This window comes from Triturus cristatus, chromosome 5_2 (assembly GCF_964204655.1).
Source record: "Triturus cristatus chromosome 5_2, aTriCri1.1, whole genome shotgun sequence".
NCBI classification, from domain to species: domain Eukaryota; kingdom Metazoa; phylum Chordata; class Amphibia; order Caudata; family Salamandridae; genus Triturus; species Triturus cristatus.
The window spans coordinates 803,489,470-803,515,939 of NC_140588.1; the positions used below are offsets into that span (position 1 = coordinate 803,489,470).

The 26,470-nt window shown below is 45.9% G+C and overlaps 1 protein-coding gene across 3 annotated transcripts in view; it reads left to right on the forward strand.

Annotated features, from left to right (window-relative positions):
- MCF2 (MCF.2 cell line derived transforming sequence) overlaps positions 1-26,470 on the forward strand; it is an 830,978-nt gene that overhangs the window by 681,488 nt on the left and 123,020 nt on the right. For all 3 annotated transcript variants that reach the window (XM_085607961.1, XM_085607960.1, XM_085607962.1), the window contains 2 exons: positions 23,376-23,454; positions 23,665-23,728. In XM_085607961.1, the coding sequence (XP_085464087.1) occupies positions 23,376-23,454; positions 23,665-23,728 (143 nt within the window). The remainder of the gene's footprint in view (positions 1-23,375; positions 23,455-23,664; positions 23,729-26,470) is intronic.

Below are 26,470 nucleotides of genomic sequence, written 5' to 3' on the forward strand. Positions count from 1 at the left end.
TTAGGGCGGCCCCTCCAATACCTTGTGATTTGAGTGTATTTATAAGCACCATGTGGGATACCGTGTCATATGCAGTGCTCAAATCCAAAAGAATGAGCGCCACTGTGTCCCCGTTGCCTAGATGGTGAGGTATGCCTTCCATAACCCCAAGTAGGGTGGTTTCAGTAGAAAAGCCCGCTCTGAAGCCTGATTGAGAGGAATGGAGAAGGTGGTGTGTTGTGGCATACTGAGTTGAGTTAACATAAATGTGTTTTTTCTAAAATTTTAGACAGCACGGGGAGCAATGATATAGGGCGGTAGTTGCTGGACAACTCTGGGTCCGCATTCGCCTTTTAAAGAAGGGGATGTATCATCGCATGTTTCCATGTCAAAGGGATCTTGGATTCCTCTATTGAAGCATTTATGAGATGGGTTATCACAGATAGTGCTGTAACTGTTTTAGTATGGATACGGGTAATGGGTCTTTTGGAGATACAGATTTGATGTTCTTTAAGAGTATAGTTACGCTATCTGTTGTAAGTAGAGGCCATGCCCTAAGAGAATGATCTGGGTCATTGAGTTTTTCAGCTTGGTTTGGGGGAGAATGTGCCATACCAAGAGGGGGTTGTGATGGATGGGTTATGGTGGAATGTGCTGTCTGTTCCGATACAATATCTTGATATATTTTGTCAACTTTATGAATAAAGAAGGAAGCTAACTCCTCACATTTAAACTGAGTCAGTGTAGGAGGCTGCATTAAGGTTTTAGATCCGGCTAGTTCTTTTAACTTGTTAAAAAGGGTTTTAGAGCAATTTGCCGCTTTGGAAATGGTTGCAGTAACAAAGTTTGCTCATGACTGTTTACAAAGTTTATGATATTTGTTCAAAGCTATTTTATAGACCAGTTTGGACGCAGAAGCGTAATCCTTTCTCCATTTTCTTTCTAGGTTCTTACAATTAGTTTTTACAATTTTAAGTGACTCATCGTACCATGGCGCAGATGAACGATGGTTATTAGTTTTTTGATTAGTTAGAGGTAGACAGGTATCAATGGCATCAATGAGCCAACTTCGCACTGAGGCTGAGAAATGATCGACATTTTGCTCACACTATGGTTTTTGGGCATCTAAAAGATCATTGAGACTATCCATATCTCATTTTTTCCAATTTCTTTTCAGTGCCCCCAGTGAGCTGATAGTGGTGCCTTTGTATATTGGCAGTGTTAGAACACATTTGATCAAGTAATGGTCTGACCAACTAGCTGGAAGGGCCGATGAGCAGGAAATCACTGTTAGATTAGAAAAAATAGGAGCCAAAAAATGCCCAGCAGCATGTGTCGGACCTGAGTTTAATAAGTGGAGATTCAGGGAGGCCATATCAGAAATAAAATTGGAGCTATTTTTACAAGCTGTGTTTTCTAGATGTAAGTTTATATCTCCTAGAAGGGTGAAGTTGGCTGTTTTTATAGCATGTGGAGCAATAAATTCGGCTAAAGTTGAAGACCAGGCTGAGAAGGAATCTTGAGAACGATAAACAGGTATCCCCGAAAACGTAAAATTGGGGGAAAGAGTCCGCTTAAAAAGGGCAGCTTCACAATTAGGGAAGGAAAGATCTTCAAAGTCGCATTTGAATATATTCTTAAAAATAATCGCTATCCCTCCACCTGTTTTTAAATTGCGATCCTTCCTTACTATGGCATAATTTGGGGGTAACGCTGCTGTGATGTCTGGGCCTGAGCTCTCATGGAGCCAGGTCTCTGTAAGGAAAACTGCGTCAGGTTGGTCATTAAACAATTAATCGAAGATGTCAGATTTGTGTTTCGGCAGCGAGCGACAATTAATACTGATAAAGGTGAAGGATTTATTATATAGAGTTTGTGGATTTGGATCGAAAGAAGAATTAACGATGCTGGCTTCTAGATTGGGAGTAAAACTAAAACCGCAATTTTCACATGCTTTGAACTCTACAATGGAGTGGGCTCTAGTACAATTAGGCATCAACGGTATCTGGAGAGACTTCAATTTTTCAGCAGGGTATTTTCGATTGCGGGCATGTGTCTTGGTTGCCAGATTTAAGTTATGAGAAAATCCTACCTGCTCAATAGCAGGGCCAGGGAGTCTGGCCCTGGGCCTGGTCCAGGCACGGACGGGCACAGATGGGCTTGCCTCTGGCGCGCCTTCGGTGCGCCGCTGCCACACCCGCTGTGCTCCCGCGTTGTAGCGTACATTTGTGCCTGGACCCTGCCTCTGACTCCTCCCCCTTTTGGCCGATTGGCTAAGACCTAGGGGTGGTGTCTAGAGCGTCAGAAGAAAAGCGAACAATTCAGTCCAATTTTAAAAAGGGGGTGAGTGATTCTAAACACAACATATTCTAATGTGCCAATTTTAAAAACAAAGAGCGCTGGCAGCACGGATCTGCGCAATGACACAAGCCTAAAATCTCTTGCCCGCGCGCTACGGCGTGCTTTTGAGCCTGGGCCCTGCCTCTGACTCCTCCACCTCTCGGCCGATTGGCTAAGGCCTAGGGGTGGTGTCTGGAGCGTCAGAAGAACAGCGAACAATTCAGTCCAATTTTAAAAAGGAGGTGAGTGGTTCTAAGCACAACAAATTTAAAAAGCAAAGAGCGCTGGCAGCACCGATCTGCGCAATGCCGCGGTAATTGTGTTTTAGGCACCCAAGAACTAAGACACCTCAACCTGAAAATGAGGTTCTTGAAGGAAGGCCTGGGAATGAGACGTTTCGAGGATGACTGCGCATGAGGCATCCATACCTGTTTCCAGGAAACTAAAAAGACAAATGGAATCTTTAGCAATGGTGGACAAGGCACTTGCAAAGACGTACCACTGGTGAATTATTCACTATAGAAGTGTTAAATAAAATAGCTAACGGAATCATTAATATAAAATGTTGTTATAGTCTTGCTTTACACTCTGTAAGCCTCTTGTCTCAGGTAGCAGTCTAAGCATCTCAATATTATGGGACAGTTCTCCGGATGTGGACTAGTTTGTCACACATTATTTCTGCTGGCAGTGCTTTTGTGATTCATGAATGAAACCGCACAGGGAGAGAAACTCACCATAATGTTAAATTATTTAAGAAAGGTCACACAACCATGAACAGTGATCATACTGATCATACTGACCAAACGTCTACCCGACCTCTGTTGAAGCCATAGAACATTTGTTATATGAGAGCAGGGGATAACACAAGCCCCTGTGGTTTAGGGGGCCCCAGACTTTCACGGGCCCCAGCATTTCAAGGGGCCCCGCATCCTTCAGGAGAGGCCCCTTCCACCTCAAGACCAATGAATATCTGTGAGATATGGGAGACTCGGGCCCCTGTTCACATTCCGCAGGGTGCCCCATTATTTTACGTTGCCCTCAAAATGTACTTGTCAGAGGTTACCCGCTGATGTTTTATGTCCGGTACATGCAGATGCAGCCGGACAAGGAGTGGGCCATCAAACTTGTTACAATAAGCAATGACACAACCGATACCTCACAAGATACTCAACTCGCACATACCAGCAATACTGAACATATTCATCTTAAAATAAAAGTGGGATCAGCCAAGGTAGCTAAATTAGCGCACAAATTAAAGGAACCCCCGGTATGAAAGTTCACCAAACATAACATACAAACCTTCTGATGATCGGCTGCCAGAAGTAACATCATGCCCTATAAGTTATTCAACAACGTGAAGGCACGTCTTTTTTCATTTTTAAATCAATTTTGAAAAACTAAACGCAAATATGCCCATTCTAGAAAAAGTAGTTCGAAAATAAACAAAGCTCTTCATTGTCCACTGATGACAGAAAAAAACACAAGAATTTGAAAGGACTAGTTGGCAATATAGGTCCTGAAAGTAGGAGTGCAAGTTTGGAAAGTGAATGAGCAACATCACTGCAATGGAAGACTTGTGGGGTTGAAAAGTTAGGCTCACTCGCACTTCATAAATCACTAAAGCTTGTTCACTTGCAGCTAGACGCCCACAAATGAAACAATGGCAGGCATGAAGGGAGTTAAAACAAGCATTGGCATAGCCAATAAGTCTCACCTTTGGGACCTTATAAGTGTTTAGTTATCCAGCACAATATCCTTGGTGCAACAACATCAAGTGTTGCATGGCTAAACACTTATAAGGTCCCAAAGGCGAGACCTATTGGCTATGCCTATGCTTGTTAAGACTTGCGCCAACATGCTGAAAGGTAGACCTGAAGTGACCGTCTCCAGGTGAAGCAGACATGCAACCACAACCTCAGGTGAAACCGTAACCACTCAGAGGTCGACATAGGAGGGTTGCAGTCCTTTGGGCAGTTAGTACGGAGACAAGCATTGTCAAGACATCACAAAAAGCACCTGCCAATTTACATGGTTTATGTTGTGAAAACAGCAGCAAAAGATTAAGCCCCAGAGGTAAAACAATGACCCATGGTGCAGGCCCCTGAATTTCCATAGTGGCATCTTTATTTCAAAAATTGCACATGTTAGCAATAGGTATAGCCCGCCTCTTCCGTTAAGAAACAGACCTACACTTGAGGCATTGCAGATAACCGAACACCCTTACACCCCAGATCGATGTCAGACTCCAGTTCTTCACAGTAACTTCAATTTTTCCAGAAAGGTGATGCAAGTTTGTGGCCAAGCTGCTGAAGTAACTGACATGAGTCCTCATTCTAAACCCGACTACCCGCATCACCAAAAACCATGTGATCAAAAAAGGAAAGAACTACTTCTCCAATGAGGCCTTGCTTAAAGCAGCCTGACCGCCACTGTTAATTAAGAGCCATGTACATTGACTGACGTTGTCGATTCAGTACAGGTTTTCACAGACCATACGAGGACACAGTCCCTTCTCCCTACTCAGGGACCCAAGTCACCCAACTCTCCACCACACACCCATCCAATCACAGCCAATAAGGAATGACAGCAATGGAGCCGGCAGCCAGTAAGCACCGCGAACCGTGAAATCACTTCATATCAGCGCCTAGGCAGGATGGTACCGTCGCCCTGGCAACCGCTGGCGCAGCATCCCACCCAACATGCCGGCTTCTGGCTGGAAATTTGGAGAATTAAGTAAATGCGAGGTGGCCTGGAAAGATCCAGGTCTAAAAGCATGGGGTGGAAACATTGGCCCTGTCAGGGGAGGGGTGGCAACGGCTTATTTCACGACTACTGGAGCGAAGGTATTTTTGCATCAAGCGCCCTAGAAGAACCGCGCATTTTAATGTAATCGGAATGTGACTGCGCATTAGTATGAAGGCGGCCATCTGCTTACCACCTCATTAAGATTCATACCGGGTGACCCCTTGAATGCACAGCCCTGCTATTAATTTTTCTTTTTTGACTTTAACAGCTTTATTCGTCTATTAAGTGTTCATTAAACAGGTTTGGTTTTGCCCATAATCGAATTAAGCTAACTGGCACTGGTGCGCGTAGCTGGCTCCACCACTTAGCAGGTTTGGGCTGCTGAATGAATGCCCTAATTGGATTGGACAGGCCATACTGGCAGGGGGTAGACGATGGTGGCGCGTGTGGGTAGAGGGGAGCGACAGAGTGGTAAAGATTGGCCACAACAGGGAAGTTTTGCAACCACTCTATTGAATACTACTTATTGCACTTCACGTGACATGGATTGGCTTCAGACTCTACAACTACCTGCAGTTATAACCGATAAAGTTCTTCTATCCAGTCTCCATCGTCCCATATTATATATTCCTATAGGTGCAGCTGAAGCCCCAAACAACAAACAAGGCAACAGTTCACCACAATTAAATAACAGTGGGAGAAGTTTAAAGCATAAACCCAAACAATAGGAACATCTCAAGCCAAAATAAAGGACTAGAGGAACAGCTAAACATCAATGATGGACAAGAAGCAACAGGAGTGGTTAGAGCACGGGTACTCATAGTACGGCCTGCGGGCCGCCAGCGGCCCTGCAAGCCTTCCTTGGCGGCCCGCGGACCTTGCAGACATCATACCTTTTTTGGTTTTTTTTAAAGAGTGTCAGCAAACACCGCCGGTTGCAGCATCGCGGAGCTATGGGGGCCGGGCGATTCTTTTAATGACCATTCACTTGTTAATGAGGCTTTGTTGTATTTTACCTCTTTTTAGCACCCCTGCATCTCCCCTCTGATTGAGTGGAGATGCAGGGGCACCAAGAAGAGGTGAAATACAACAAAGCCTCATTAACAAGTGAATGGTCTTTTAAAGACCTGTGAAGTACTCGGGTGCAGCTGTGTGTGTGCCCGGGAAGGAGTCTCAGCCCGGGGTGACACACGAGGGGTGAGGTGACAGAGGGTGATGAGGACAGCAGGGTGTGAGAGCAGCGGGGGAGGGCAGCAAGGAGTGAGAGCAGCGGGTGAGGTGACAGAGGGAGGCAAACAGAGGGAGCCAGATGGGGACAGAGAGACAGAGGGAGGGAGACAGAGGGAGGGATACGGAGGGAGACAGAGACAGAGGGAGGGAGACAGAGAGAGAGGGGCACAGAGAGAGAGGGAGACACAGGGAGGGAGAGAGAGAGATCGAGATAGAGAGGGAGGGAGACAGAGAGGGAGGGAGACAGAGAGAGAGGGAGACAGAGAGAGAGGGAGACAGAGGAAGGGAGACAGAGACAGACAGAAGGAGGGAGACAGAGGGAGGGAGACAGAGAGGGAGGGAGACAGGGAGGGAGACAGAGAGGGAGGGAGACAGAGAGGGAGGGAGACAGAGAGGGAGGGAGACAGAGGGAGGGAGACAGAGAGAGGGAGGGAGATAGAGAGGGAGACAGAGGGAGGGAGGCAGAGGGAGGAAGAGAAACAGAGGGAGACAGAGGGGGACGGACAGAGGGAGACTGACAGAGGGAGGGAGGGAGACAGAGGGAGACAAGCAGAGTGAGTGAGACAGAGAGAGGGAGGAAGAGAGAGAGAGAGAGAGTGATAGAGAGAGGTAGGGAGAGGGAGGGAGAGAGAGAGAGAGGGAGGGAGGGAGAGATAGAGGGAGGAGGACGACAGACAGAGGGAGGGAGACAGACAGAGGGAGACAAAGGGAGAGAGAGGGAGGGAGACAGAGAGAGGGAGGGAGACAGACAGCGGGAGACCGAGGGAGGGAGAGAGAGGGAGGGAGACAAAGGGAGAGAGAGGGAGGGATACAGAGGTAGAGAGAGGGAGGGAGGGAGACAGAGAGAGGGAGGGAGACCGAGAGAGAGAGAGAGAGAGAGAGGGAGGGAGAGGGAGACCAGCAGAGTGAGTGAGACAGATGGAGACAGATGGAGACAGAGGGAGAGGGAGGGAGGAGAGAAAGAGTGATAGAGAGAAGGAGGGAGACGGAGAGAGGGAGGGAGGGAGGGAGAGATAGAGAGGAGGGAGAGAGAGAGAGGAAGGGAGACCGAGCGAGAGAGAGAGAGAGAGAGAGAGAGAGAGAGAGAGAGATAGATAAATAGAGAGAGAGATAGATAGATAAATAGAGAGAGAGATGTGTGTATGCCGAGTCTGGTGGCTGAATGAACGAAGGCGTCCGCTGCCGGGGCCTGTGTTCAACCTCATGGTCATAGTTTTTTTTTTTTTTGCTTTTTCCCCCCTCCCCCACTGTCCCTGCCCCCACCGGTGTGGCCCTCAGCCCCCGACAGAAAGTTTGCGAGTACCCATGGGTTAGAGGGACAGACTAGGGATGGAGCAAAGTCCCCAAAATGTATGGGAGGACCTAAGAACCAATAATGTTTTGGGATGAGGCCACAGACAAAAACTCGACTGCCAGGGAGGGCTCAACTCGAGTGCTAGAGGCTGAAGACGGACTACAGAGAGAACTGAAGTGGCACTAAAATAATTCAAGCTGGGATACATTGCCGGGTAGTTGATGAGTGAGGCCAGAGGCGCAACTAGAGCCAAATTTCGGGGGGGGGCTGAACTTTAAGCAATAGGCAGAGTGGAGCTGCAGGGGCTCTTAGAAGGGGTGAAACAACAGCGAGGCCTCATTAACATGCAAATGGTCTTTTAAAGACCTGTGAAGTGCTCGGGTGCGGCTGCTTTTTTGCCCGGGAAGGTGTCTCATCCCGGGCTGCCACACACGACGGGGGGGGGGGGGGGGGGGCTGAAGCCCTGTGAGTCCAATGGGTGTTGCGCGCCTGAGTGAGGCTGATGTCTCCACTGATGGACTGTGGTCAAAGATGAAGTTAAGCAGCCAGCTCTTAGTAAACGGAAGCACCAACACGGAGGCAGCCTAGCAATCTATATGCAGTTTCTTTTTAAACCTCCAGTTATGGAGGGGGTGGGGGGCGGGTTTGTGTCCACACAATGGGTGTTTCCAAGTAACTCTGAGGATAATGTTACTGTTCATCTATATCACATCCTACTAGGTGGCTTTTCTGTATTTAAAACAATCCCCAAGAGACGCAACATGTTTGGGATTCTTCGAGTGCCCTCTTGAAATAAGGGCAGCTTTGAGAAATAAGTCTGAAATAGTTTCTGCTTTCACCAGTGTTTCTGTGACGTAAACATGAATTTGCATGAATACTGAAACAAACCATTTTCATGTCAAAGGAGGACTCGTTTTCCCGCCTATTCCAGTTTCTTTCAAGTATACGACGATTTTGTTTCCTGATGCAAACAATAGACCTTTCCGAGTCCATAGGGGGAATGTAAACACTTTTGGCAAAACTGTCACTTCTTTCAGTGTCGGATTACAAAAATCACCCGCTAAAATGTGACTAGTTAACTACTGCAGTGTGTCTGGTTCTGCCTTGCACCCGCCCAGGGCCGGACAGGGAACCAAAACCGGCCCTGACAAAGTGCTCGGCCGGCCCCCAAGGGGCCGTCCGAGCACTTTGCCAGAGCCGGTTTTCGGCCGATTTTGTTACAGGGCCGATTTTGCATTTATGCTGCAAAAACGGCCCTGTAACAAAAACGGCCCCCAGGGGCCCAAAACCGGCCCCCACCCGTGCGGCGCACCGGGGAAATGCCCTGTGCCCGCTACGGCCAGTCCGGCCCTGCACCCGCCCTTTATAATACCTTTAAAGTACGTTTGGTTTGTTGTTAAAAATACAAGTTATGCAGCAGAGTGAATCTTTTATCAAGAATGACGAACATCCCCCTCCGCGAGAAGGCTGCAAGCTGCACAATAGCGTAATTCCAGTGCCCCCACCCCCTCTATACTCTTCGGCATCCTCTAGTTACCTGCAACTACACTTTGTTTCTTCCCAGCAGCAGGTGCACGAACCTGCACATAACGTGTATTTGTACGCACGTTTACCCCTAACGGGGTATCTTGGCGCTGCATAATTTATTGTTACGCAACTCACTGATACTCATTTTATCGACCTCAGATTGATTAAAGTGTGAGTAGATCCGCGTGGATTTGAACCTGTGACCATGAGGTCGAGCACAGGCCTCTGCATTGGATGCATCAGTCCACTAAGCCACCAGACCCGGCTCTTTCGCACCGAGGCAGCATCACAGGGTGCTGAGCTGCCAAGACAATATAGGAGTGTGTGTGAGACGGGCTGGACCAGCTGGGCGCCCATGGCTTCCGAAGTCTCCTTGCAGGGGACAAGCCATATGGCGCAGGTAGGGGTCAAGGAAAGACCGGCAGCACGGCTTTACACTGAGAGGGAACACATGTACACGGCTGCCATTTTTTACCCTTAAGAATTGTTGAACTTTGAAAAGCTTCAAACTGACCACTGACTATGCTGAGTTTTAGCCCTATGTGAGTAACATATCACCAACAAAGGAGTGGTTATCTGCACAATATTAGTGACACTTGTTGGTGACACTAGGCCAGTGCAGGCACAGAACATTGCAGATGTAAGTTGGTGACACTAGGTCAGTGCAGGCACAGAACATTGGCAACGTAGGTTTAAGTGACTAGGTCAGTGCAGACGTATAACATCGCACACGCAAATTAGTGAGATTATATCCGTGCAGACGCAGAACATTACAGATGTAAGTTGGTGACACTAGGCCAGTGCAGATGCAGAACATTGGAGACATAAGTTGGTGACACTAGGCCAGTGCAGACAGAACATTGCAGATGTAAGTTGGTGACACTAGGTCAGTGCACGCACAGAACACTGCAGATGTAAGTTGGTGACACTAGGCCAGTGCAGACAGAACATTGCAGACGTAAGTTGGTGACAATAGGCCAGTGCAGACACAGAACATTGCAAACGTAAATTGGTGACACTAGGTCAGTGCAGGCACAGAACATTGCAGACGTAGGTTGAAGTGACTAGGTCAGTGCAGACGTATAACAATGCACACATAAATTAGTGAGATTATGTCAGTGCAGACACAGAACATTACAGATGTAAATTAGTGAGATTATGTCAGTGCAGACACAGAACATTACAGATGTAAGTTGGTGACACTAGGCCAGTGCAGACACAGAACATTGCAGACGTAAGTTGGTGACACTAGGCCAGTGCAGACAGAAAACTGCAGACGTAACTTGGAAAGTTGGTGAGACTAGGTCAGTGCAAGCACTAAGCATGCAACAATGGCGAATTCCATTAGAAGTTCCATGCAGGAGTCCCTGAATGAATTACCCGCAGTATGCGCCGCGTAAACAATAATTAAACAGACTTTAATGAACGCCACAGAGGCCGAGAGACTTGTTTTAAGATCGCCATCAGGGCGCCATTTTACTTCCAGAAACGTATTTAGCGTAAGCACAAGGGACTCACTTTTCTTTTAAAAATTTCCTGGAACGGACAAGGACAGCAAACAATCATCAAAGGCTATATTGACTTTGAGACGACTTACCCAGGAGCCGCGGTTTCGGATCTAACCACTGAAGAGAAAGCTCAACAGACGGTGGCCAGTGAAGCCAGTGCAGAACTCAAAGTGTGTGACTTCAAGAAGGCCGCAGAGCATTGTGGTAAATGTAGTGCTTACATCTCTACATTTTCTTTTAATCAGATGATTAGTGATACATTTTCTTCTTTAACTTTAAACACTTGGGTTCAATTTTCAGAGAGATACTCTCATGATGTGATTATGTTTTGGGACGGGACATGTCGAGTCCCTCAGCAACAAGGCCATAGAAATAGAAGGTAACCCCTCCCCCCTTCCTCTTTACAAATTTCTCCACACTTCACGCCCATCAAGACAGCCAGACACCACACTTTCAAAGTGTGGATACAGATTTTACAATCTCAGGCCATATTTATTAAAAGAACTCCAAACATAGCAAACCGTATGCAACATCCCAGAGGAACAAAATTTAAATAAAGCGCGGATGCCGCAATGGCTTAAAAAGTAAAGAAACGGAAAAACATATTTTTTCTATTTCTTTACTTTTTAAGCAACCACGGCACTCGCACTTTAGCTTACGACGTTTACAGCTTAAGCTCGAGTGTGGCTATGGGATCAGTAAATGTACACGTGCGGTGTTGTGGACATAAAACATATGCGCTTGGCCCATGATCTTGGCGCCAGGTAAAACTTACCCGGCATTTTGCAGCCCTCTGCCTGTCCAGGGTGACTGCTTCTAGAACAAGCACGTGAGTGGTGCACGCGGGCGCCACAGAGAGACATCTGATTTGAATTATCGCACACGCGTCTGGGCACGATAATTCAAACCAGATGGTGCCTGTGCGGGTAACCGCAAGCAATAGGCCGTGGGCGGGGCAAAGGCGGGACATGTGCCCGCCTTTGCCCAATTGCGTGCTGTCTTTTTTAGAAAGACGCACGCAAAAGCCAATAGCCTGTGACGAAAAGCTTACCACACGTACGAGCGTGTACGAGAGTGTGGTGTGATTTTCAAAGCCCCTTACAAGAAGTCTCGCCAGAGCAGCGCATGAGCGCTGCTACAGGCTCGACCTAAAAAGGAAATCTTGAGCTTTCACTTTCTGCTGTGTAAATATGTGCTGGGTACGGCTTTGACAGAAGTGAGCTAGGCATTGACTGTCACGTACTGCCTTTTAACTGAGTGACATACTTTATTGTTTTAGGTGATGAGTGAAGAATAACAAATTGGAGCCTGTTAGAGGGACATTTCAAGGCCGATTTATCTTTTTTCATTGCTGGTGTTCAGCACCTGTATGACCCGGTGTTAAAACCCTGTTCTAGACCCCCTTTCTCCTTATCCCCGGCAGAGTGACCACACTTGCTTGACAAATTAACTGGCAGGTGTCTTTAAATCAAGGCTGTTGCTTGCTTATTTAATGAGGCACATGTGCTGCAGATCACGTCGTGAACTGCTCGCCTCATGTGCACCTCAAGCCTTGCCCAACTTCTCCCAGAATGGTGTGGGGCCATGGAGGCTTGTGAACTTCCCATCCCACCCTGTGACGAGTTAGGAAATGGGTTGGGTGCAGTGGTACACAGTGCAGCCTCGTTGATTGACAAACAGCCTTGGAAACCCAGGGCTTAAGCTTAAAGTGCCCAAGCTATTTCCAGTCAGCGAGGCTGTGGTGCGCCATCGGGGTCAGTGCCTCAGTGTTGTATGCCACCGGGGGCCAGGGCCAAAATCAAGTAAGCCCTGTAAAACCTGCGATGACTGGTGCATGTGCTCTAGCCCATGAGCCTATTAAAAGTGGCTGGTTTTGCCTGACCATCACGCAGGGCAAGGTTCACACCCCTTGAAGATTAAGTGAAATGTATATATTTTTTTAATACAGAGGTAGCAATTCATTCAGGAACTAAACCAAGGGCGTAGCCCTGTTGCCCTAATTAAGCATCCACCCCTGGCTGTTCCTCAAAGCTACCGTATTGGCCACTCTATGCATACCAACTGCCCTGTAGATGGTATTCTGCCTATTTACAGATCTTCTTTCCCTGTGGTAGATTGGAAGATCGAATTTCCCGAAGACTGTGAATCTCTATCCTTTCTATACAAAAGAAGGGTACGAAGTTCCTAGGTGATCTAATAATCACTTACAAAAAGCGTTAGCTTCTTATATAAAACTCAAGCGTACTACAGACGAAAAGGAAGGGAATTCCTCCTTTCGGAACTAGGGCTCTCACACACCCAGCAAGCTAGGTGTTATGCTTCATCATATGAACCTGCTCCTCGTCTGTCCGGCGCTGCAATGCCCGACGGGCACCCTTAAAGGGGCTCTTTATCGGAGATCTTTTGATCCTTGCCGTAAGAGTGCCGTGGGTTTAAGGGGCCTAGGTGAGTGTAGATGTAAGGAGTGGTGCTTTTAAAATAGGTAAGAGAGTCCTCTGTGATGTGATTTTATTCTGCGAGGGACCCTTCCTGATTAAAATAAAAAATAGGGAGGGGTAACTCTTTCTGTTATAATGTGACAGAACGCGTACTCAAAGCCCAGGAGGTCAACATGTTTCTCGCCCTATACTGTCAAGGAGTGATCATTGGCGATTCTTTGGGACCGTGTGAGAAAGAACAAACTATCTACATGTGGGTGGTGAGGTGCGTTGCTACCTACCACTGGTTGTCCCCTTGGGTAATTAACCTTGGAGAGGTGAGGCGATCTGTAGTACAAGAGAAAACACAACATTCTACGTAAGTATCACATTCGGCGATGGAGGTGTATTGAAATAGAATAGTTAAATTAAAGAGACTTAGCTGTTCATGCATTCCAAAAAACTCTTAAAAACGACGTGACTTTCACAAGCATTCCCCTTGGGGTTAAAGATTAAACATCTGTGACAACACCGTGGGGGTGATTGCTGTGTAGACTCACCTAGTTAGATATGTAATTTAGCCTCATCAGGTGCAGCAGAGTGCATGAGACCCCGATTGTGGTGTCTCTAAAAAAAATTGAAAGGAGAGACACACATCCATATATCATGGGTCAGTGTCATGGTTCTGTGGCTGCTGTCTTTTGCAGAGACACAATGGAAGCTAACAGGATCGCGGTAAGCTTGTCTGTAACCTGAACAGGTGCTGTAGTATCCCAGCCGAGCTCCACTTAAAGCCTGTCCCAAGGCACGTACCAATGGCTGGTAGAGGCGGGTTTGCGGGCGTTATTTACTTATTGTAAAGGCAAAGGCCACCTCACAGTTTGCAGTCTAGTGGGCAAATCAACCATGATGGTGGTATCCCTGTACAAAAGCCCGTAGTCATGGCAGTGTAAAGGGGAACCCTTCATTGAGGCATAAGGATGCAATCACTTGCTCCCACTGCGGGTACATCTACAAGTCCCAGCCTACAACCCTCTTACCTCCATCTGTCGGTGTCGACATGTGGAGCCTGCAACCACAAACAGAGACTCACCTGTTCCTACTTGGAACCCGTCGGCTGACCTACCCTGCTCTGCCGCTCCCAGGAAGGTCACTCTGCTCAGCCAGAGGTAGCGTTATAAGTCTTTCGTGGTAGCCATTGGAGCGCGTGCGGGGCAGTCGAGTGGGTGTAGCCTGAGTTGAGACGTGTCATGTGGTAGTGTGTAGTGGTCACATGATCACGTAAATAGGACGGCCATCTTGGAATGGAGTGCTGTGGTACCGCTATGCCCTGAGGAAATGGGTTACCTCTTTTCCTCAACTTGGATAAGCATCCCTTATGTGCTCAATTGTGACCCCTCTTCTATGAAACTGTGGTAACATTATCGAACACTATGACACCCTTCCCTACCACACCTAGACGCGGACCTGTGGACACCGTTAGGAACCAGGGTGGTGAACCCACATAGTCCCAGTTTTTTCGCGACAACATCTCGAGACTCGCCTTGGTCTCTGATGATATTTTAGTTAATGTAACGTCGCCCCACAAACACTCAAATCCATGTCCATCTGACAGCATGACAGCAACCTCTACTTCGACCCGTTCATCCCCGCTCCCTTGAGCTTACAACACTGAGGCCCAGAACACGCTATTGAGATACCTATTCAGAAACCCACACATTTTGAACACAATGAGGGTAATACATCGAGCCTGGGCATATAATAACTCATTCTACCCATAGAGCCCAGTACAGTACAAGACTGGCTAACGATTGGCATACAACATGACGGCGCACTTGCATTTACCGCTAGATATTTGCCTCCACTTTAATTTAGTTGGTACTTTCACTCGAACCAAGTACAATAAAAGACTGTCTGATAACTGGCGTATGACCTTAGGGCATATTACATTTACAACTAGACATTTGCCCTCACTGTAATTAAGTAAGCACTTTTACTCCTCTCATGTCTACAGGTGCCGCTCCTGCACCAGCACATAAGGGATGCTTACCCAAGTTGAGGAAAAGAGGTAACCTATTTCCGCAGGGCATAGCGCTACCACAGCACTCCATTCCAAGATGGCCAGGAAGGGTCCCTTGCAGAATAAAATCACATCACAGAGGACTCCCATACCTAATTTTAAAAGCACCATTCCTTACATCTACACTCACCTAGGCCCCTCACACCCTCGGCACCCTTACAGCAAGGAACAAAAGATCTCCAATAAAGAGCCCCTTTAAGTGTGCCCTTCGGGCATTGCAGTGCTGGCCCGACGAGGAGCAGGCTCATATGATGAAGCATGACACCTAGCAATGAAGGGTTCCCCTTTACACTGTCATGACTACGAGGCTTTTGTACAGGGATACCACCACCATGGTTGTTTTGCCCGCTAGACCACAAACTGTGAGGTGGCCTTTGCCTTTACAATAAGTAAATAACCCCCCTGCAAACCCGCCTCTACCAGCCATCGGTACGTGCCTTGGGACACGCTTTAAGTGGAGTTTGGATGGGATACTACAGCACCCGTTCAGGTTACAGATGAGCTAACCACGATCCTGTTAGCTTCCATTGTGTCTCTGCAATAGACAGCAGCCAGAGAACCATGACACTGACCCCTGATATATGGATGTGTGTCTCTCCTTTCAATTTTTTTAGAGACACCACAATCGGGGTCTCATGCACTCCGCTGCACCTGATGAGGCTAAATTACATATCTATCTAGGTGAGTCTACACAACACTCACCCCCACGGTGTTGTCACAGATGTTTCATCTTTAATCCCAAGGGGAATGCTTGTGAAAGTCACATTGTTTTTAAGAGTTTTTTGGAATGCATGAACAGCTAAGTCTCTTTAATTTAACTATTCTACTTCAACACACCTCCATCGTCGAATGTGATACTTACGTAGAATGTTGTGTTTTCTCTTGTACTACAGATCACCTCACCTCTCCAAGGGTAATGACCCAAGGGGACAACCAGTGGTAGGTAGCAACGCACCTCACCACCCACATGTAGATAGTTTTTTCTTTCTCACACGGTCCTGAAGAATCGCCAATGATCACTCCTTGACAGTATAGGGCAAGAAACATGTTGTCCTCCTGGGAGTTGAGTACGCGTTCTGTCACATTATAACAGAAAGAGTTACCCCTCCCTATTTTTCATTTTAATCAGGAAGGATCCCTCGCAGAATAAAATCACATCACAGAGGACTCCCTTACCTATTTTAAAAGCACCATTCCTTACATCTACACTCACCTGGGCCCCTCAGACCCATGGCACCCTTACGGCAAGGAACAAAAGATCTCCGATAAAGAGCCCCTTTAAGGGTGCCCGTCTGGCATTGCAGCGCCGGCCCGACGAGGAGCAAGCTCAAATAATGAAGCATGACACCTAGCTTGCTGGGTGTGTGAGAGCCCTAGTTCTGAAAGGAGGAATTCCCCTCCTTTTCGTCTGTAGTACACTTGAGTTTTATATAAGAAGCTAACGCGTTTTGTAAGTGATTATTAGGTCACCTAGGAACTTCGTACCCTTCTTTTGTATAGTACGTGTGGGGCATGTACGTTGGACCTACTTAAGCCTTATTCGGCCCTCTGTTTTGTTACAAATCTCTATCCTTTACCTTATCGATTGATACTTACCTTAGTTTATAGATCTGCAGGCCATGCAAATAGCTTCCTACTCTATCTCCAGGAAACTCTCTCTCTTCGTTTAGCCCAATCCAATAAGGTCATGGTTCGTGGCAATTTTAATGTACCCGGTGATATCCCCACTGACCTAGAGATGAAAGAATTAAAATGAGTCTGTTCATCTCTTTCCGTTAGTCCATTGCTCCACACAATTAGAAGGGCACACTCTCAACAAGGTCTTCTCCCCTCCCCCCACCCAGAATTAGCACATCTTGATCAGTACATGACTCTCCTTGGACTGACCATAAAGGGTTATTTTTCAATAACAAATACCCTTAGAAAAATCACTATTCCTCCCATTCAGTGCCCATTCTTTCATGGAATTGGGCTGAAGTCAATATTGCTATTTGTCCGATTCTCTTAACACCATGAGACCAGCTTTTTCGAGCATTTTAATGCACTGCTTCATCAGTTCAATTCATGCACTATGGACTCACTAGAATCTATTGCCCATCTTAAACCTAGATGCTCTCATAGGCGCTCTCCACCTGCTTCTTGGTACAATAAAGAACTTAGTATTGCCAAAAGACAGTAAAAAAAACATGGAGAGTCTTCTGAGATGTGCAAACTGTCCCAAGGCTAAGTTCCCATTCAAACAAGAGCTCTGCACCTACAAATTACTGATCCTTAAAGGTAGGTAACACTACTACTATACATGGATTACCATGGTACAAAACTCCACTACAGAGATCTTCTCAATATTATCTCACCCTGTTTCTCTCTCAGCTTCTCTCCTTCTCAGATGGTTTGCTCTACCCTTTCTAACTTTTTTTCAGCATAACATATTTAATTTGATGAATCTGTCATTACCTTTGCTTTTCTCCTCTTTTGATCCTAACCCTGACATTCCTGTGCACTGGACCACCTTTGTTAAAGTTATGTTGGAAGAATTTATGGTTAATTTAACTTCCCATTCCATAGGCTTGCCCTCTGAACTCATTGCCCCCTAAAGTTTTTGCTTTGACTCGGATACCCAGTATTGATATCACCTAATCTGCTTTTATTGAGTCGGGCATACTTGGGAAATGCCATAATTATTCCATTGATTAAAAAAGCCTCATTGGACCGCTCGCTGCCTGCTAATTATCGTCCCATCTCTTTTCTAACATTAGTAGCAAAACTCAGAGAAAGATGTGTTATCCTACAACTGAGCTACTTCATTAAATTGCACACCCTGTTCAATCTGTTTCAGTCTGCTTTTCAATCTTGTCTTATCACTGCGACCCTTTTAACTGCAGCCAAAAATGGCATTAAGCTTAGGCTTACCTTGGATTAGGGTGTCTCTGCCATCCTCCTCATTCTCGGCCACTCTGCTGCATTTGACACAGTCTCTCATAACATCTTGCTAAACAGAATGGGAGACATTGGGATCGGGGGAATGGTGCTTAAGATGTTCTCCTACTTTTTGGTTAGCTGCTCTTAAGGTATTTCCCTAGCTAATTTCCGCTCCACGTCCAAACCTATTGTATGCGGAGTTCCCCATGGGTCCTCTTTCAGTCCTACTCTCTCTAATCTTTACATAGTTCCTTTGGCCAATCTTATTGCATCTTTTGGTCTGACCATTTATGCTTATACTGATGACACCCAAATGACTTTGAACGTCAAAGGTTCTGTACGTAGTCTTCAGACAAAATGTCAAAACTACCCTCAATCGTTAGCTACCTGGATGAAAGCCAAGCCATTGTGTCTCAATACTGAAAAAACAGAGGTTTTGATTTTTGCTAATCCAGATATTTGGTCTTCTTGCTGGTGGCCTATCTCTTTTGGCTTGTGTTCTATTCCGGTGACATCGGTGGTCAATTTGGTAATCATCTGTGATTTTAACCTCCCTTTCAAGGGTCCTCGCTCATGGCTATCTGCTTCTACATACTTAAAGTTAGCAAAAACACTCTTTTACTTTCTACATCTTCTAAAACAGATTTTAGTCCTGTGACTGATTTTGAATAGTCTCAACTACTCTAATTCTTTGTATGTTGTCCATTCTCAGTAATTGTAAATATGCTGCAGCTTACTTAAAGTGTGGTTGCTTGCCTCATTTATGGAGCCACAAAATGTTTTAAGGCATCTCCTCTTCTGAATTGCATTGACTTCCTATTCAGAATAGTGCTATTTTTAATGCCCTATGGTTTTGCCATAAAGCACTTCTCTGTTCTAATCTCAAAAACTATATGTCTGAGATATTCTCAGTGTTGTATCTGACATCCTTGGCGTAGATTTCCCCCAACCTTTAGCCTCTTGTTTTTGTTGACTTGGTTTTGATTCTGCACATTTTGCCACTGCCAATCAGTACGAAAGTGCTTCTGCTCTCTCTTTTAAACATGGTAAAGTTGGATTACAACCAGTTGACACATTTAGTTTACTAGCAGGTCTCTAGTAAAGCGGTAAAACATGTACCCGAGGTCTGCACATGAAATGCTACATGTGGGCCTGCGCAAAAACAACAGTTGATGGACAGAATGCAGAACAATGTCATACATTCACCCCAGTACAGAGATCTGGCCCTAAATCCATCGTTTTGTCGCTCACCATGCCATTCTAGTTTGAACCCAGCCATATGCAAATCAGTCTTGACCCTGTGCCTCATGGGTACAGTCCAGCCCGAACTGCCAAGCCAGGTCCTTCCTGGACTGGAAACAAGCATCCTAGGACTGGTTTCAGGGTTTCACCCCCCTTCAGCCAAGATAGCTTGATTCCAGTGGCATGGAGAGCACGGAACCCACGTCTGGGCATACCCTTCCCACTCGGGGTGACAAATGCAAAAACAACAGTTGATGGACAGCATGCAGAACAATGCCATACATTCACCCCAGTACAGAGATCTTGGCCTAAATCCATCGTTTTTTTGCTCACCATGCCGTTCAAGTTTGAACCCAGCCTGCAGCACTTATTGTGCCACTTGAGTAGCTTTGTAAACGTATCTCAAACCTCCCATTACAGCCTGTGTATGCAGTTTAAACCTCCATTTATTTTGCCAAGCCTCAACCTTCCTCTTTAATACATATAACTCACCCCTAGGGTATGCCCTAAACAGCCCATAGGGCAGGGCGCAGTGTATTTAAAAAGTTGGACATGTATGTTTAACATTTCCTGGGGTGTGAAAAACACCTAAATTCATTTTCACTGTTGGAAGGCCTATTTCTCCCACAGGATAACATTGGGTTACTTTATTGCATTTAATAAGTGATAACTTTTAATTGGGATCAAGTAGGAATGTTGAGTTTGCTGTCTAATGAATTGTAATTTAAAACCCTCTTCAATGGCAAAGTCGAATTTTTATTCGCAATTCCAAAAATGCCACTATTAGTAAGTTTGCATTTTCTTGTCCTAACCATTTGGTGCTTGTATCCTGGGTCACATGACTAGGTGGTACTGGCAGTTGGTCTTTATGCATTGCTCTCAGACAGACAAAGGGGGAATAGATGTTCGGCAGTATGGGCCATCTTTGACTAGATGAGGGGGAGTACCTGCCACCTACCACACTTGAACATAGCAAAGGCACTACTGCTGCACACTCACAAAGGGTTTCCCATTAGTCCTTTGTGTCCCCAAACAAGCTAGGGCTAGGGCATGGAGAAAGCGAATTCCAAGCACCTTTGGGGATGGAAATCCCTAGAAACATCTCCTACTTCAAAGCTCCCACCAAGTATAATTATTGGACGCTCAGACCCACTTCTGCAATACCCCTCTGGACCTGTGGAAGACTCGGAAGAACTGCTGTGCTGCTCTGCTGCAAGAAGGACTGCTTGTCTGCTGCCGTACAGCTTGAGTGAAAAGGACTGGACCTGCATATTTGACCCAGAACCACCAGAGTGACTCCAAGTGCTAGCTAGCGAGCCTCCTGATCAGAGCCTCAGGGACAGAAAAGGCTCCAACCACCTTGAACCCTGCACCTGGACTCTACCTTGTGTGAATGGTGCCACCCCAGTCCTGGACCCAGCTGTGGTCCCCATGAAAACCAATGCAAAGCGACGCGAAGCCCTGCCAAGTCTAGCCACACAACTTCCAGCTTTTTCAAAATGGACATCCAGCGGCACAAAGCTTTGTCGCACGGCTGCCAGCCTAATCAGAATCAATGCACAGCAACTCAAAGCCCCACCCACTTTGCCACATAGCTCACCAGAACCGACGCAGAGCAACACAAAACTCCACAAAGTCTCACCATACAGTGTCATCGTAATGGAGTCTGAACAACGCAAAGCCTTGCAAAGCTGTGCAGATCGTGCACCAAGCACATAAGGTACTATTTTTAGCAAGCCAAACTTGATTTCTGTGGGTAGCCTGTGCTCCATCACAGTCGGCCTGATCTTTTGACTTTGTCCTGTTCTGGTGTGACCAGATAACCACAGTTGGGGCTTTGTGCTATTTAGCACTGTTTTTATCTCAACATTTAAAATTGCATATCTCTGGTTCTACTAATTGGATTTTTGTCATTTTGGTCTCAAATGCTTTATTCATTTTTACTCTATGTAGGTGTGTGATTTTTCTTGTGTGGTATTTTCACTTTATTACGGTTTGAAATTCTGCATAAATGCTTTACAGATTGCTTTTGTGGCAAGCTACCAGAGAGTGTTAAGCACAGGTTATATTTGGGTTTCCTTGTGTTTGATCTTGACAAGAATTGTTGCATGAGTAGGGTTTCACCCCACCCTCAACTAATAACCCAATTTCCTAGATGGGCCATGTTGCGTATCTAACTCCCTGCACCCCTACCCCGTACAAAAGAACTATAGAAAGCCATCAACTCACTGAATTCCTGGAAGATAACCACCTACTGGACGCCTCACAATTTGTATTCCATGCCAACCATAGCACTGAGACCACGCTGATTGTGGCCACAGATGACATTTCTGTTGCTTTCAACTCTGTCTCCCACAACACCCTCATCAACAGACTCTACAACATCGGCATACAGTATGATGCTCTCAAGTGGATTGCCTAATTCCTTTCAGGATGAGCACTGAGCATCCTACTGCCTCCCTTCACCTCCGCACTCAAATACATCATATGTGGCGTACCACAAGGATCATCACCCCACCTTATTCAACACCTACGTGGCCCTCCTCACAGACATCATCCGGTCCCATGGCCTCAACATAATCTCCTATGCAGATGACACTCAATTTATCCTCTCGCTCACTGAGGACCCCACCTACGCCAAAACCAATTTCTCCAAGGCCATGGCCAATGTAGCAAACTGAATGAGAGACAACTGCCTCAAACTGAACTCCAACAAGAAAGAATTACTGATTTTTGGGAACAACGCCTCCACCTAGGACCACAGCTGGTGGCAGCTGAACTTGAACCAACCACTACACCAACAGGCCATGCAGGCAGCCTGGGGTTGTCCTCGACAGCCAACTGACCATGAAACAGCAAGTTAACGCAGTTACCTCCTCCTGCTTCCGCACTCTTTGCAGGCTCCACAGATTCTTTAGATGGATCCTAATCAACATCAGAAAGACAGTCACTCAGACCCTCGGCATCTCCACACAGCTCCTCAGAAGACTCCAGACCATACAGAACGCGGCAGCCAGACTTTTCCCAGACTTTACCATGCAGTCACACATCATCCCCCACCTCAGAGACCTCCACTTACTTCCCATCCAGAAGAGATGGAAGTTCAAGATCCTCACACACGCCTACAAAGCCCTTCGCAATGAAGGGCCATCCTACATCAACCATCGACTGAATTTCTATCAACCTGCAGACATCTTTCATTCTTCCTCACTCGTCCTTGCTCTCACCCCCTGAATCAGTCGCAGCTGGTGCTGCTCCGTCTCTTATAATGCCGCCAAGACCTGGAACAACCTACCCTTCCACCCCCGAACACCACTCTCCCAGGCGGACTTCAGAAAGAGACTGAAGACTTGGCTTTTTCAAAAGAGACATGGAGTCCTCAGCACCTGGATACCCCTATGGGTGACAGTGTTGCGCTTTACCAATGTTATTTGATTGATGAAGTCTTTGGCTTCTCTCATGCTTCATCCTTTCAGTTTGACTTTTATCAATACTTAGGGCTAATTTGCCGCACTTGGAATAGCAAATTGTTAATTTGCTGTCAGAGATGAAATTTCCATTCTGTTATTAGCTTATAGTCATCTTTGAAGATTGACCTAATTCAGTCTTGAGAATATTACAGAAAACATGAAAGAGATAAAACATTTTAAGGAACGTTGCTTTGATTGACATTCATAAGGCTAAACTATAGAAATTATATGCATTGCAACTGTCTATTTAATTATATTTCACATTTAATATGTTTCTAGAATAATACATCTTAGAAATAATTTACGAGACTATTATCAAGATATTTGATGGTTTCTGGGTTATATTCTTTCAGCAGATAAGGAGACAAGGCTGTTTTATTTTCTCTCTGCTTTGTGTTGTAATTCCTAGCCTGGACAGCGCATCTTGGGGGTGTATTATCTCTTTGGCAACCACAATCGTCACACTTGATTACAATAGGCACTGGCGTGGCCAAGCAAATCTGACTAGAGCCTGAATGTAGTCTGCTTTGAATTAGATAGTCCTTAATAGATGTTTGACTAACCTGGAATATTCACATATTAAGAAATCAGTAATTCTTTTTTTTTTTTTTTTTTTTTTTTTAGAGTCCAACAGTGGATCAGAAGATGGCTTGGTTAAATGAAATAAGAACAATTTTAACAAAGCAACAGGAACTTATAAAAGGTACTTTTATTAAATCTATATTGATATTGCTTTAAATCTCTCAAACGACTACTTACATAATGATTGCAAAAAAGTTATTTAAAGACTTATAAAGAATTCCATAAGGAAAGATTTGATAAAGGTGAAAGAGCATTGTCCTTAGAAAGCTTTCTGTAAACACTATTGACGTGGCCTGCTGCAAACCTATTAAAGCCTTTATCTAATTCACAGTTGAGAAGAAGCAGCAAAATCAGTCTACAGATCAGACCCAGCTGTCACCACAGCTCAGCGAGAGGTACATTTTGTTGCACTATAAACATACATTTTATGCGTGTGTGTTACATAACTTTGTAATCTAGCTGGCTGCATGATTACTTTTCAGTGATGTTCGTTTTATGTAATGTCGAAGCAACATTGGTAATGAGAGGGCCTCAGTCATGATTACATATGACAATAGTTGCATTGACCTGTATTTGGAACAGTATTTCCAAGTGTGTGAGTGAGATTGGCCCTGTCCACATTAGGGTTTTTTTTCAGCTCAAAATTTCTGCTACTGGATTACAGTATAGTGGGGCACTCTCTGCATGTGTTGGGGGCCAGAGATATCTTCACTAAATTCTCATCATCTATTAACTGGGCTGTTAACAATGCACATATTCGCTGCACTAAATTTCACGTATGCATAGCAATGTATTGCCTATTTAGATGCTGTGTGCACTACAATGTCCTATGTGTTTCACACAGGTTCAGTGTGGGCACTATGGTAAACGCTTGACTTATTTAGCATCAAAAACTGTTTGTGACTCTTTCTGCTGGCATGCTCCGATTTGTGGTAGTCTAGAAAACCAGGACCCAACATGTTGAAGAGCTATCTTCTGCCAAGGTCAACCTGAGTTCAGAAATCCAATAGGTTATGCTAGTTCGTATCCCATGGCCACATCTTAGCAATAGGACAGTGAAAGACCAGGTGCCAATAGACTCTTTTGTTTCCCTGGTAAGTCATATACAAATGACTGCACCAGTTTATCACAGGATGAAGGTACCCGCAAAGGTTTTGTAAAGTTTTCTCCTGGGGTACATATAGCCCACTGTAGAGGGGCAACTTTATGAAAATAGTTGATCAATTTCAGGAACTGTGTGTCCATGTTCACAGTGTGTGTACGTATTGTTGTGTGTGTGTGTATGTGTGAATGTATGCTAACCAAGGGTTTGCAGTGACTTACTTCAGTATTCTCTTTCACGCTCTTCATTCCCAAAAGTGAGCTGGAGATTGTTATACTACGAGGTTTCTGTGGAGGCACCACGGTGAGCTGATACATATTTCGGCCCTTGCCCCTCAACGTTTGCTTAGTTCCAGGTCAGTGTGGGAAGCTGTAACTAGCAGCAAAAAGTAACACAAACAAGCATTGGCATAGCCAATAGGTCTTGCCTTTGGGCTTAGCCAGAGCTATTGGCTTGTTTTTAAGCTATGTGACCCAAACGGTGCCTAAGAAGAAAAGAGAGCGTTTGATGTACCCAACGATTGGAGATCTTGTAAGTGTGGATTAAAACGATACAAAGACCTTAATGTTTTAGTAAAATGTGTGGTGTTTTCAATATATAAACTTTAGAAGGCTGAGGGACTGAGATGGTGCAAATAGCAATGTAGCAACGTTTGGCTGAAGCAAAGTACTGTGTTTTCATTGTGTAGTTTAATTTTTTTTTAATAACCACCCTTTCACGGCGTTATTGTCGAGGGGAAAACATGGCGGCCGCGGGTTAGCGCAGGTCGCGCGTTTCCGAGCAGTACCTTCTGATGAATGACTTCTGAGTCTGATTCTTCTCGACCCGTTTCCTCGTTTCCCCGTTCTTACGGCGGGCTTGGTGTGTCACGGTTGACGGGTGCTTTTCTTCTGTAGTTCGGCTCCCTCCGGTTTGCTCCGGCGTTCTGTGGATGTGTGTCGGGGGGAGGTCACCTCTCTCCCCCTGTCTGCTGAGGTGGAGTCGGGCAGTCGTGGAGCTAAGACGTGGCCGCGCGGCGGCGGCTCGCGGTTTTCTGAGACGGAGCTTCGGCGGCCCCGCTGGAGGGCTAAACGCTGTCAGACGTCGAAAGCACTGCATGGATGTGGCCGGGGAGGACTGCAAGCAAGTCGATTGCAATCAACCCGAAGAGTCATCGGCCCCAGTCAGTAAGGAAGTAAGTCGGAGCTCCGACAGGGTCCTTGAAGCTACAGAAGGTAAGACTTTGTTGTTACATACGAATGGTGCAGAGGAGGCTCAAAATACCCCTGATAAGTCTGTTAAAAGTAAACAAACTGATAAAGGGATGAAAACATTTAAAGGGGACAGAAGCATATTTCGGAAGCAGTCTCTTAGCAAAAAAGAGAAAGTCGCAGTCTTGGCAAAGGTCAAGAGAGATAACGAACAACTTGAATTGGAAGAAGTCAGAAGGTGTATCCCGATAGGCGAGGGGGTGCTAAAGAACAGAAGGGCAAGTCGAAGTCAGGAGGGAGAGGATAAGGAAGTACAGAAGTACGTTAGAGGGAGAAATTCCTTACAGAAGGGGGAAAACAAACAACAGAGCAATATAGTTCGAACAACTCCCTCTCTGCGCTCCTTCTTTAAGGTCCTACCTCAGGTTTTGGAGATCTGTGCTAGTAAGGATACTTTGCCACCTTCTGTTGACCCTTCTCCTGACCCTATGTCTGACATCTCCGATATTAGGCCTTCTGCTTGCGGTGAACAAGCACCCACCCCCCAAGAAGTTAGTACCGGAGTGGCGGAGGCAAGCAGTGGGGGTGTGACATTGAAGGTTATGGAGACTGGCTGCGATCCGAGCACACTGGGGGATCTTGCACAAATATTAGCAGATATGAGGGAGGAGATTAGATCTGATTTCTCAACCTCTAAGCTTAATCAGGCGGAAATAAGAGCTACGTGCGAATCACTGGAAAAAAAAGTTGATGATCTTGGAGGGCGGATTGGGAATCTGGAGACCTCTGTTGAGGGCTTGAAATTGGGCATGGAGAAAGCCGAGGATAAAATTCACTCCTTACAG